We start from the raw sequence: 13,980 nt of genomic DNA on the forward strand, positions 1-13,980 counted from the left end.
GCTCAGGCTGGTCTCGAACTCCTGAGCTCAAACAATCCTCCCGCCTCGGCCTCCCAGAGAGCTAGGATTACAGGCGTGAGCCACCGTGCCTGGCCAGCAATGTGTGTTTTAATAAGTCTTCCAGGTGATTCTGATGCACACTGAAGTTTGAGAACCACTGCAGTAGAGCAACACTAGTTGTACTACTAATAAGTAACTTACAAACTGTAAGGTGTTTTCATGTCTGTCATTTCCCATGTGCCTCGCTTTCACATTGTAAAATAAGTATCATCATCATCCTCATTTTAAAGAGGAGGAATTGGAGGTTCAGAGATAGATAATTTTACTTAAGGTCACACAGCCCAGTTAGAAGCAGAGTTGGGTTCAAACCAGGTCTTCTGAATCCAGATTGTCCACACTTCCATCAATGTGCTGATACTCCACTGACATAGTAGAGTCCCAGAAGTTCTTGGCATTGGCAATCTTTGTAATTTCCCAAGTCATATAATAACTTATTTTTAGAAACTCAAAAATAGATACTGCCTCAAATTGAGAGATAGAGGCAAGGTTCTAAAACTGGGCTTTTTCAAAGGTATCACCTCAATGACACTTCCCCATGTCAGACAAGCCTCATCTCTGCTCCTGAATTCTGCAGTGGAGCGGCCTCAAAGGCAGCCAGTTCAGCCTGGATAGGAAGTGGGTCTTTGGGTAAGGTTTTGTAATCTGTTGCAACACAGACAGGTATTTTGGGTCTCCTGTAGTCTTTAAAAGAATGAGTATGAAGGATACAAGGGCATTTCATCTGTAAGAACAAATGACAACAGAAAAAATGTGTACCAATATTTCTTTTCATCCATGAACCTTAGAGCAGCATATAAAATATAGGAATATCCTCACTTGCTAGATGGAGTTAAAGGAAGCTAAAAGTTAAAGTTTGCTAAATTCAGTGAAAACTTGCCAGAATGCTAGTGTTGGGTGAGGTGATAGGTCCGCAACTCTGCTGTGTATGGAGGAGACACGCTTTGTCCTGCAGTGAAGCACAGTTGCTTGGTAATAGGATGTGCACGTGTGGCTCTGTATGTATGTATGTGTACATGTGTACACACACACACATACACACATGTACATGCATAGACTATATTTATTAATGTTTTGATATGTGAATTGTTTCTTGTATTTGAAAGCAATTCTACAAAAGAGGTAGATTTTTTTTCAGTACGTAATACATATTTATATAACAAAAAACTAGAAAAATATTTGAGGGATTTTCTAGATCTATTTATTTTTCACATATTTTCATTTAAAATTAATCATGGTTGAAGGCCTCCAAAGTTGGCAGTGGCCCAGGCCTCTCTGGACCTCCAGAAGGATCTATGAAATGTTGAAAGAGCACTCACTGTGACCCAGCTGTGACATCAGTTATGGGAATACAGAGACCTGGGTATTCCTCTGCTCTTGATGACAGGGCATGTCTCTGGAGAGCTAAACAGCAACACAGGGCAGCATGTGCTGAGAACCCTACATGTGTGCTAAATATAGGACTAGAGAGATCAGAAAAGAGCTCAGTGACAGACTAGAGTGTTTGCGGGGAGGCTTTGTAGAAAAACCTCTTAAACCTTGTCTTGAACATATGGTTGGAAGAAAGGGGAGAGGGGGAAGAGGAGCCATTACAATGTCCCCCCCGTATCTGTGATTTTGCTCTCCATAGTTTCAGTTACTGGTGGTCTGAAAATTATATATTATATATTATGTTTTGAAAGAGAGAGAGAGAGACCAACCAACCACATTCATGTAACTTATATTACAATATATTGTTATAATAGTTCTATTTTATTAGTAGTTATTATTAATCTCTGTGCCTAATTTATAAATTACACTTTATCATAGGCCAGGCCTGGTGGCTCACGCCTGTAATCCTAGCACTCTAGGAGGCCAAGGCGGAAGGATTGCTTGAGCTCAGGAGTTCAAGCCCAGCCTGAGCAAGAGTGAGACCCTGTCTCTACTAAAAATAGAAAAATCAGCCAGGTGTCATGGCGCACACCTGTAGTCCCAGCTATTATACTTGGGAGACTGAGGTGGAAGGATCACTTGAACCCAGGAGTTTGAGGTTGCAGTGAGCTACAATGACACCACTGCACTCTGCCCAGGGTGACAAAGGGAGACTCTGTCTTGAAAACAAAACAAAACAACAACAACAAAAAATGTTGTCATAGGTATGTATGTACAGGAAAAACATAGCATATGTAGGATTTAGAACTATCTGTGGTTTCAGGCGTCCAGTGGGAGTCTGGGAACCTCTGCCCTGCGGATGAGGGGGCTGCTGTACTGGTGAGGGGACCGACACGACCACAGGGCTCAGAGTCAGGAAAGTTCATGATGCATCCAGGCTCCTCCAAGTCCAGCTGGGGAAGCGCATTCTCATGAGCATGTTAGGACAAGGAGGAAAGATTCGAAAGACAGTAATATTAGTAAATGAGGCTCTGACTAGAATTTAAATGTAAAAGGAAACTTGTTCAAAGAAGAAATGATTTTCATTGTGTTTAGAGGTCACATGGATTTCTTCTACTAGTGCAAACCTTGCAATCCAGCATCTCATGGGTGTGATCCTCTCTGACTCCACCTGGTTAAAATGTCCTTATGAAATCCCTTCTAAAATGCATTTCTAATTAGCTCCTAGCCCCAGGAAAAGTTACTACACAGAGAACCAGGGCTGAGTAAAACTAGTCCAAGGCAAGAGACACAAAAGGAAATGGATTTTCCTAGGGATGGTCCTTTAACAAAGTCACTCATTAGACTCTCAGTGAAGATGTTATCTTTCTGCCCAGATTGCCTGCAAAAATGGTGGATTTTCAAAATCAAATTCATCATTTAAAATGTTGTTCTTTAACCTTCTAAAGGTGATTCCATGTGGGAAACCAGGCTGTAGTCCTACCTTTCTTGCTGTTGCTTGCGCTGCTGCATTGTTCTAGAAATGCCACGAGACTGTCTATCAGTGCTTCTCAAACTTCGCTGTACAGACCGTCTGGGGATCTTGTCAAATGCAGATTCTGATTCAGTAGGTAGAGCCTGAGACTCTGCATTTCTAACAAGTCCCCGGTGCTGCTGCCGCTCCATTGGACCAAACTTGGGCACAGAGGCGATAGAAGTTGCTTGATCGCCTGCCTCCCTTTCACCTTTTCCAGCCCCCCCACCTCCCCTCCCTCCCTGAGGGCTTAATCCCTCAGGCCATCCTTACTGTCACTGCCCTCCTTTGCCTCCCTGTTCCTCCCTTCAAAACAGCAAATGGGCTCAAACTGCTACACTGTGAACCAACTATAGATGTCAGTTCATCCGTTCATTCAGCAAACACTGAGCCCCTGCTTTGTGGCCGGCACCGTGCTACAGCACATGGAAGGGTGAAGTCCCAGGAGAAACGGGCCATGGCTGCAGGCAAAGCAACACTGCTGCTCACCACCGCATCTCTACGTGCAAACAGTGCTTGATTGTCCCTCCACGTATGTCACAGAGACCAGAAGTAGTGGGTAAGACCGTGGCGATGGCTGCGCAAGTGTACACATTTTCTAAAATTCATCACACTTACGCTTACGATGGGTGAAGGTTATGGCATATAAATTATAGCCACGATACAAGTAGTAGACAAGGAAACCTTCCTTTTGCCCCCATTGCTTAATTCCTTCTCAAGTCCAATCAGGAAGGTACAACTTTTTAATGAACAGAGTAACTGTTATTTTGTCAAGTTGTCTGCACGGGTGTATTTTCTCCCCGACTCTGCTTTGAGACAGCAGAGGTGACACAGGTGTGGACAACGTCTGGGGGCTGAGCAGCTCTCAGGTTTCCCGGCTAGTAAGCTCCAGCTTCTCAGCAGACTTGGGCTGTAGGTCAAGAGCACAGCCTTCGATGCCGAGAGCTAACGGCAGAACGTGCGCTGGCCAGGCCCACCGCGGCTGCTTCCCCCCGGCAGGCCTTTCTGACTCAGCCGCAGCCGAAGCAGAAGCAGCCAGGAGGAATCCTGGCAGGAGACTTGCTGCAGCGGTGCTCATCCAGCCAGTCCTGCGACTCTTCAAAGCGTCGCGCCACGTTGGGACCTCAACCCGCTTCTGCCTTTTCCTGTAATACTAAAGCACCAGTCCAGGGAAAGCAGCATGTTCAGGGCTTCAGAAGCCGAGACAGAGATACAACGCTCCATCTCTCTCTCCACTCCCCTGAAGCACCCATTTTAGGCACTGAAATTCATTTTTAAATTTTCTTCTTCTTACTTTTTCTGAACGTTCTCATTCCCGTAAAGACTAAGTGATTCTAAATTCATTTTTCATATTTAAATAAAAAATAGCACTCAATGGCACCGGTTACAAGTTCCCTTTAAGAGAAGTAGTCTCAGATACACCCCAGCAGGGTTCTGTTGCGTATCTACGGCCACAGAGTTGGAAAACAGGTGTCCAGTGGTGCTATTTTGAAACTGGAGTTAGGGTCTGTGAAGAGGAAGGAGAGGGAATTTGTCCAAGTGGCCATATACACTATGCGGACAGTGTCGGTGGAAACAGAAGCAATAGGTGGAAAGAGATCTGAATATTTGGTGAGAAAACAAAGCCTGAAATGTCCTGAGAGGTTGCTCAGAAGCAGGACAACAGTGGTGACATATGAGTGATTTTTGTCACTTTCCCAGGGTCACAGATACCTGTATTAGTGGGCCAAAGATGCTAGACAAAAACTGGAAGCCAAGTAGAACAGCTCGCACATGCGCACGCACACCTGGCCCTCCCCCTGCCCTCCATCCCCCCTGCAGTGATTGTAAGAGGAAAACTCCATTTTTGTTGCAGTGTGATTTGGTCCTCCTCTCCTAGCCACCCTCCCCCCCCCCCACGCTCTTGGACAAGCTCTTGGTCCTCTTGCTCTCTTGCTTTGGGGATGGGGACACCGTGTTGGAGGGTTTCTGGGGCTGACAGTGAATTAGAGGATATTACACAATCATGGGAACCCCAGGCACTGTGACTCCTCGGGACAAAAGCCCAGGGCTGGAAGAAGGTTAAAGCCAGTATGATGTGAACCCGCACTGCAGACTGTTCATGAGTCTGCTCAGGAGAACCCCCACCCGCTGCCTGGATTCTGATGTGTTCAACAGGTCCTCAGAAGCTGCTTCCAGGTGTCAGATGCCAGGTTGAACACCTCCCCAAGCCCATACCCCCAGTGTAACCCCTCTTCCCACAAAGGGCCACTGGGACACTGCCCCTGTCCTGAGGGAGGCAGCCGCACAGGCCGGGCTGGCAGCTCATCCAGAGGAGGTAGAGGTGGCTCAGTGGGGACAGTGGGAAATCAGGCCGCGGCTGGGCCTTGTCTGCCCTGGGGTCACTCACTGCTCCGCGGCTGTGCGCTCCCGGGCCTGTGCCTCCCGCTGCAGCGAGGGCTGCACTCAGGAAGAGCACCTTCTGTTGGGCTGTAACCCCTACTTCACTCTAGGGAGGCAGCCAGCATTGAGGTCCTCATATACCTGACACCACTGCGTCCCCATAAATCCATCTCACAGGTGAAGGAAATGAGGCTGAAGGTTATAATTAGCTCAAACTCACACAGCAAGTAAGTGGCAGAACCAGGATTTAAACTACCCTTCCATTGAGACAGGCTGTGCTTGAGACCTGGCGTCAGCGGAGGTCAGCACAGTAGGGAGGAAAGGAAGGAACAGGTCAGAAAGGCCAGGAGATGTGCCCTGTGGGGAGGCCAGATGTGCCTTTGGTGCCCTGCCCCCAAATCATCCTTCTTTATTAATACCTTAAAGCGTCTGGCGCAGCTATTGCTGCAGTCGTGGGAGTGGGCTGGGAGCCAGTTCCTCAGTCTCCCCAGTATCTCGCTCAGACTCTGTCCGCATTCCAGCAGCTATGGTTTTTCACTGGGGCCTGAGTGGACATTTGCTAAAAAGTTACCAAGAGAAATCTGAGAAAAGCAAAATGCTACCAACTATGGCTCCAAAGAGAACAGTTTCAACTTGAGACCAAGGCCACATGCCTGGATTTTAGCTGACAATGGCAGTGTCTTTCCCAGGCAGCTTATGTGGTGTTGGGGTTAGGAGTGCAGGCACTTGAGCCATAGTGCCTGGGTCCAAATACCCATCCTGCCTCCACTAGCTGTGACCTTGGCCAAGCTACCTACCCTCAGTTTCCCCAGCTGTACAATGTGAATAACAGTTGTAACTACCTCTCAGAGTGAGTGTCAGAATAAAATGAGTTAATCAGAGAACTTAGAATAAGGCTTTGTACATACTAAGTGATCGATAAGTATAATATTATTCAATGGGCAAACGGGGAACTGGTTGATTTGAGTAGAGACTTAATCTGACTTAAATACAGAGATTATCTACCCATGATTTGACTGCCTCTAGAAAGTGAATCATAAGACACAGTGGGGCTGAAGAGACACTGGCCTGGGAGCAGCAGGATCTGGGTTTGCATCCAGCTCTGCTGTGCCCACAGGCATGTGACTCGGGACAGGGCACATCACCTCTTTGCATCTCAGTTTTATCAAGTATGAAATAAAGGGGATGGAATATAGAATCTCGAATAGTCCATCATTCTCATATTGTACAAATAATTTCTACATGTAGGCTGGGTCCATCAGGAAAATAATAATAACAATGTTCTAGGTTTTAGCTATGTACAAGCACTGTTCTAAGCATTGGATATGTTTTAACTCAATCTTTACATTAATTTATGAGGTAGGCTTTTATCACCTTCACATCACAGATGAAGAAACTAAGGCATAGAGAGGTTAAATAACTTGTTTGATGTTGCAAAGCCAGTAAGTCGCAAAGCAGGGTTCAGAGCTGAGCACTCTGGCTCCAGAGTCCATCCTCTTAGCTACTATGCCGTGCTGTCCCCTCCAGGAACTACATTCAATTGCTAGTAACAGAGAATAGAAGTACAAGTATCTTAAGTAAGAAACTTATTTATCACATAAAATAAGATCAGAGGTAGTCAACATAGAGCTGTGTGGTGGCCTCATAAAGTCATGAGAGACCCAAGCTTTTTCCATTCTTTTACTCTGCCTTCCTGGTTATAGCACACCCACTCCTGTGGTCACAAAATGGCTGCTAGGGCTCCAGCCATCAACCACATTCTAGGCAATTATCAGGAATAGAAATGAGGGAAGAACAAAAGGATAAGCCCCTTTAAAGAGATTTCCCATTGACTTGATCTTATATCTCATCAACCATCCCCACATGCAAGGGAGGTTAGGAAATTTCAGTTTCCAGGTAGGCACACTGCCTGGAGTTCTGTTACTAAGGAAGAAAGAGAATGGATATTGGGCAAGGAACTAGCAATTTTTTGCCACACCAAGGAACTGACATGTGGGCTGTGCTGAAAGAGCATCACAGAGGAAGGGGGCCAAGAGATGCAGAGGGTGAGGGCTGCATGACCACCCTCTCTCTGGGTGACACCTAACTCCTTATATGGAGGCCCCAGAGGTTACTGTCAGCAAAAGCCAGGAACTATCTTCTGGAGGCACAATTCCTGTCCTTACTAGTCCCATCAAACTGGTTGCTGTAGGACTCTGACTGCTGGAAAACCCTAAGCGCAAATGCTATAGGAAAATACTTGTATTCAATGAACTTACAACAAAGGGAGCAGCAGAGAAAGTGAGGGAAGTCTGGAATGGTTGTGTCACTGAGGGAGAGAGAGCAGCACAGTTCAAACGTTCATGGACCTAATGAAAATGTTACAGATAAGAAGCCAGGCACGGTGGCTCATGCCTATAATCCCAACACTGAGAAGGGAGGATCACTTGAGGCCAGGTGTTCTAGTCCAGCCTGGGCAACATAGTGAGACCCCATGTCTACAAAAACTTAAAAATTAGTAGGGCCTAGTGGCATGCACCTACTCAGGAGGCTGAGGCAGGAGGATTGCTCGAGCCCAGAAGTTCTGAGGCTGCAGTGAGCTATGATAGAGCCTGGGTGACAGAGCGAGACCCTGTCTCCAAAAACACAATAAAGAAAAAGAAAATGTTACAGATAAGACCATTTTTAAAAAGCTATTTGCATGGCCAGGTGCGGTGGCTCACGCCTGTAATCCTAGCACTCTGGGAGGCCGAGGCGGGCGGATTGTTTGAGCTCAGGAGTTCGAGACCAGCCTGAGCAAGAGCGAGACCCCCGTCTCTACCAAAAATAGAAAGAAATTAATCGGACAACTAAAAATATATAGAAAAAATTAGCCGGGCATGGTGGCACATGCCTGTAGTCCCAGCTACGCGGGAGGCTGAGGCAGAAGGATTGCTTGAGCCCAGGAGTTTGAGGTTGCTGTGAGCTAGGATGACGCCACAGCACTCTAGCCCGGGCAACACAGTGAGACTCTGTCTCAAAAAAAAAAAAAAAAAAAAGCTATTTGCAGTATAGTTCCATGACCCTGTGCATGTTTCCCAAGAGAGATGGCTATTCTCTAGGAGGGAAATTTAATACACCATCCTCTTTAGCTTATGGGTTTAAATTAACATAGTAGAAACTATTTTAATTTTAATAAAAGAACCTAGAGAATATAACCCAAATGACAGAAAGGAAGAAATACAACAAATGTATATAAAATAATTTTATAAATTATAAAAGTTGTTAAAATATAAAGTAATATTTCTATTAAAAAATCTAATAGTTTTCACCCCAGCTATTAATATATTTATCTTTGTAAAATACCACATTATCTATTGTCATGTAACAAATTACCTCAAAATGTAATGGCTTAAAACAACAACAACAACATTTTATTATTATGCATGTGGTCTGGGGGTTGGCTGGGCTTAGCTAGGCGGTTTTTGCTTGGAATCTCTCACTCAGTTGCAGTTAGACAGTGGCTGGGGCTTGTATCACCTGAAGGCTTCCTCACTCATATGTCTGGTGTCTGAGCTGAAAACACTCAAACAGCAGGGGCTTTTCCCCTCCCTCACTGTCTTTCTGTCCACACAGTCTCTCTGGTATCACACCTACAGGGTAACTAGACTTTTCACAGCATGGTTCAGGACTCCTAGAAGGGGAGGGAGCCATTTTACTGTCGTTTCCCAGTCACACAGCACCACTTCCACCATGTTCCGCTCATTGAGGCCGTCACAGAGGACCCTTTGCATCTTGTTGGGGGTATGGGCAAAGTTCTGGGAGAGCACATTCCTGTGGCCATTTTCAGAAAATACAATCTGCCACACTCCAGAATCATGAATCTGCCTTATCATCACAGCTGCTCATTTCATTGTCCCAATAACCCCAGGAGATCATATGAGATTATTATCCCTATTGTACAGATGAGAAAATTGAGGATTTTAATGGTGACTTCATCATGCTAATGAGTAGCAGCTGGTTTCAACACTCGTTCTGTCTGCACGTAAAGCATTTAACCCAGTCTTGGGCACATGGTAAGCAATCAGTGTATGTTAGCTAGCTACCACTATTTCTACAAACAAAAACTACAGAGAGTTTAGTTAATTCTGCCGAAGTTGTCAGAGTAGACATCCCCAAATTAGCAGTTAGCTTCTGCAGACCTCGTTCCCCCTCCTGTAGTCTGTCAGTGTTACAAACCTTGGCCTTGAAGTCATCCTGAAACTGATTTTATTTTATACGTAGTGGTACTCATAACTATTAGTTAAGAAGCAATAAAAAAATAATAAGGGGTGATATGGATTTCTCAGGATTCAAAGCCTGTACACTTCCCCTTCTGGTCTTCCCTAAAACCTTTGATATATAACTTCAGGTATCCTGTAATTTGCTTCAATTAATGCCAAACTTAAAAGATAGGTGAAAATCCAGTTAAGGGAGTTCTTTGGTCTCTGGGTGAGTTAAATCAAGTCCTTCTTCCATATCAGGCTAATTCCATGATGATGCTGTGGTCACAGGTTTGATTTTTTGCCCAGGCCAAGTGGCTTTTCCTTGCCCCATCACTACATGCCACCCTCTTCCTCTTTGTCATCCTGAAAACGTGCTCAGTATTAACAGGGAGGATTTGCTGACAACATCTGGGCATCTCCATAACTTAACCCTAATCTAGCACCACTATTAGGAAAATAGTTTAAGCCATATTGATAACCCAAATCTTATTCATCTGAAGGATAATAGAAATATGACTAATTATTGCAAGTAAGCTAAGTTACAACCATTATTCTATCCCTTTCAGGTTTGTTGATTAGTAACTTCCCTTGGGTAGAAGAGTATATAACAAAAGACAAGACTTTATCATGTTTAAGTAACATGGTATTAATAATTTCTTCTTTGGTGTGTACCATTATTGTGTAGGAGACTGAAACACTGGGTTTAATGGACTGCAATTCAGACAACCACAAAGAGTTTTAAAGATTTCCTCTTTGTCTTTAATGCTGTGCAGTTTCGCCATGCTGGGGCTGGGTATAGATCTGTTTTTGTTCAGTAGAGGATTTGTATCTCCTCTCAGCTCTGGAAAATGATAAGCCGTTAACTCTTTGAGTGTTGCCTCTCCTTCACTTTCCATTCTCTTGGAGATTCTGTAAGATGTGGGTAGGGCATCTACTCTCCATGTCTCTTAACCACTTTTTTTCCACATTTTTTAATTTATAATTTCTGTGGTGATTTCCTTAGATCTGTCATACATTTTATTAGTTCTCCTGTTATGTCTAGTCTATTATTTAACCATTTAATCCATTGAGCTTTTTCTCTTTTAGTGACTGCATTTTTATTTCTAAAAGTTCTATTTGGTCCTTTTCTAAAAGTTTCCTTGTTTCTTTTTTCATATTCCCTATTTGTTTTATTATCATGGATTTTATACCTTTTATTAATATTTCCTCTTGATATTAACTTTGGGTTTTTACATTGTTCTATTATCTCTGATTCTCACTAGGCTAATTCTTCTGCTTGATACATCTGTTAGTTTCCTCGTACGGTTTGTAATTTTTTATTGTGAGCTAATCTTTGGCAGGAGTTGCTGTTTCTATAGGTGGCCCATGTGCCCTGATGGTGAAAGTGTTCCTGCAGAGCAGCTTTACATTGCTTTGTCTGAGCCCTAGGGATCTCAGTCATCTTGGACTGGTATTTCAGTTAATGTCTCACCTTAGAGCACGTACAGTAGAGGAATGTAAATTTTTAACCATGTGTGCTGAAAGCCTAGAATTTCAGTTTTGCAAAGTGACTTTCCTTCCCATGAAAGGCCCTAAGCTGATAGCAAGTTTCCATTCCACCTCTTTGGGCAGTTTGCAGCATTTCTCTAAACCGCTCTTCATAGATGTGGTAGCCCTTCAAGGCTCTGAACTGCGTGCAGGTGACATATCCAGAATTCCACTTTGCCCTGGCCAAGCCTACATCACCAATCTTGTGTGGGCTTTGAAATCCCTTCCACCTAAGCACTAGGACCCATATGCAATCCTGAAATCTTAGTGGGCGGTTCTGGTGTCAGCTACCGTGGCACCAGCTCATGCCATCACTCGGGCTTGGGCTTTTCTCTTCTTTTCTGGCACCTGGTGCTTCCCTTTCTCTTTCAACAAGTGTTTGCTGTGCTTTCCTTGCACTTCCATGTGTACATAGCAGGAGGGGGCCGGATGGCATCTGCTCGGTCTGCCATGTTGCCATAAAGCACAGCGAGTTGTTTGTAAGCATAACAGGTTCTATACTGCAGTTACTTGAGTTTGAATCTTAGATCCACCACTTCCTCACAGCGTTATCTTGGGCAAACATACTAACATTTCTGAGCTTCGGGAACAAAATAGAGATAAATACCGACTTTCCTGGGTTGTTGGGAAAATTAAACATCTCATGCATATGAAACTCCTTGCCTAGCGCCTGGCACAGAGCAAGCCAGAGCATCTCAGCACTACTGTCCTCTGGGCAACTTTTCAAAAATAGAGATTTCTGGGTGCCACCCCTTGGCAATTCTGACTCATTAAGTCTGAGGTAGGGCCCAGAAATCTGCATTTTTAAAAGCTCCACAGGTGATTCTGATATGCCACCAAGTTTGAAAACACCCCTAAAAGGCACTCAAAAAAATGTTAAACAGGTTCATCGTTCCCAAATTTCTGAGCACTTCAAACTCATTTATTTCCCCCACCCTGATATTTTCATCTCAGATGTGGGGAGGCAGTAGAGAAAAACAGGCGTCTTATCACAGCGGACCAGAGGGAGTACCAGCAGGAACTCAAAAAGAATTACAACAAGCTGAAAGAGAGCCTTAGGCCAATGATCGAGCGGAAAATTCCAGAACTCTACAAGCCGATATTCAGAGTTGAGAGTCAAAAGAGGTAAGAACAGGGTGGAGGAAGCCTCTTCCTGGGGGACAAAAGAGAGCACGGAGGCCCAGCAGACTGGGGCATCCTCTGCTGCAGGAGGAGAGCTGCAGACCCCCTAGGGCTGGGCGTGGGGCCTGGGATCAGAGAGGCGGCCAGAGCTTGCTCTGCTCTGCTTCCGTCCTCCCCAGACCTGCTCTTTGACCTCCGCCGGACCCCTGGGTGTTGGTCTTGTGCCAGTGGTCTTCCCAGAGCCAAATGATGGCCTGTGTTGGTTTTTTTGTTTTGTTCTGTTTGTTTCGGCACAGCGTGAAGGGTCTTAGCCCTCTCACTTATTACTGACTGCTTCTCTATGACTGATGTCCCCTTCTGCTGGGTGATTTCCCCACTCCCTCCCTTTAAAAGGCTCATCGATCTTTCTTACTTCTGTGTTCCCTTTCTCTCCCTCCTAATTTCAGGGACTCCTTCCACAGATCTAGTTTCAGGAAATGTGAAACCCAGTTGTCACAGGGCAGCTAAGAAGAGCCATCTCCACGCATGGAGACTGAGGCCCTGCGACCCTGGAGAAGGACTCACTGGCACTTAAAACATAAGACATTTGCAACCCGGGACCAACCACGGGCTCCCTGAACCACCAGCACTCTGAAAGCTTCGGGATCCAAGGAGCCATGGAATTACACCCAGGTGGACTCTGACCAGATTTTGGCCCTACAGAGGGAAGGGAGGCAGGCGGAGGATCTGTGTATTTATTAAAGTGTGTATTTTCACAGTGTCGTACAAAACAAGGCATAAGCAGCTTCTCCTGCTGACTGGTCAGCCACTGTCCATCTGAGAGAGGTGACTTCCTCTGGCTTATATTTGAATTTACAGGATAAGCTCAAACTGCCCAAAGAAAAATGAAAAAACTGTTCACCAACCTATTCAAAGTGAACTTCACTCTTTGTGGGAAGGGAAGGTGAACTTGTAGGAGTGGGAAACGTTTTTAATAAATCTATAAGGGGAAGACTTACTAAAATTCTAAAAATCATTGTGGTTGGAAATTTGGTCGATCGATTATTTGTGAACTTGTTACCCTTTCAGTAATGGTGGTTAAGTGTTGTATAGTTATTTTTGCTTTACTATAATTTAATTTAACATGCATTTATAGAGGAACATACTCAAAGCACTGATTTAGGAGATACATGGTACTTGGACAGTCAGCCAAAAATCATGGATACCGCATTCATTTAAATGGAAACAATTCTTGCATAATGCTTTGGTTTTTTTCTTATGCTTGCTCTTACTCTCTCTTTTCCTCCTCTCTGGGACCAAGTTTATTTTTATGAAAGACTAATATCTCTGTTTTCATTTCAGAACATTGTGTTGTCAGCAGATGTACATCAGCTACAAAATATATTCAGCTTTGAATTCTCTTGACAATGTACTTTAAGAGAAAGATGAACAAAGTTATTATCTGAGAATTAAATTATATATTTTTAATATACAGATGACCTTGACTGATCTAAAAATGTAATAAGAATTGCAAGCAAAATATTTCCCTTTGCAACTCGTGTTTTGTGTTTTGTTTTGTTTTGACAATGCTTAATATTTTGCAAAGCACTTCAGAGAAGAAGAAAGATGCATAGTAGTGGCTTTGGTCATATAGTACTGTCCAAAGGGGTACTTTTTATGCCATATCTAACCTTGGTGGTCATAAGAGAGAATTTAGTTTGGATATTCTAGAACTTTTGTTTATACTATCAGGTATGCATGAATTTGTATGCGGAAAGGATTTTTTAAAAAAATAATAATAATTAA

At 44.2% G+C, this 13,980-nt stretch overlaps 1 protein-coding gene across 1 annotated transcript in view; it reads left to right on the forward strand.

Moving 5' to 3' along the window:
• Window positions 1–13,710, forward strand: part of DOCK8 (dedicator of cytokinesis 8) — a 164,424-nt gene extending 150,714 nt beyond the window's left edge. The window contains exons 44-45 of the mRNA XM_012641593.1: window positions 12,028–12,198; window positions 12,642–13,710. Coding sequence (XP_012497047.1) covers window positions 12,028–12,198; window positions 12,642–12,702 — 232 coding nt within the window. The 3' untranslated portion in view covers window positions 12,703–13,710. The remainder of the gene's footprint in view (window positions 1–12,027; window positions 12,199–12,641) is intronic.
• Window positions 13,711–13,980: the final 270 nt, after the last annotated feature.

Source organism: Propithecus coquereli, unplaced genomic scaffold (assembly GCF_000956105.1).
Source record: "Propithecus coquereli isolate 6110/MARCELLA unplaced genomic scaffold, Pcoq_1.0 Scaffold166, whole genome shotgun sequence".
NCBI lineage: Eukaryota > Metazoa > Chordata > Mammalia > Primates > Indriidae > Propithecus > Propithecus coquereli.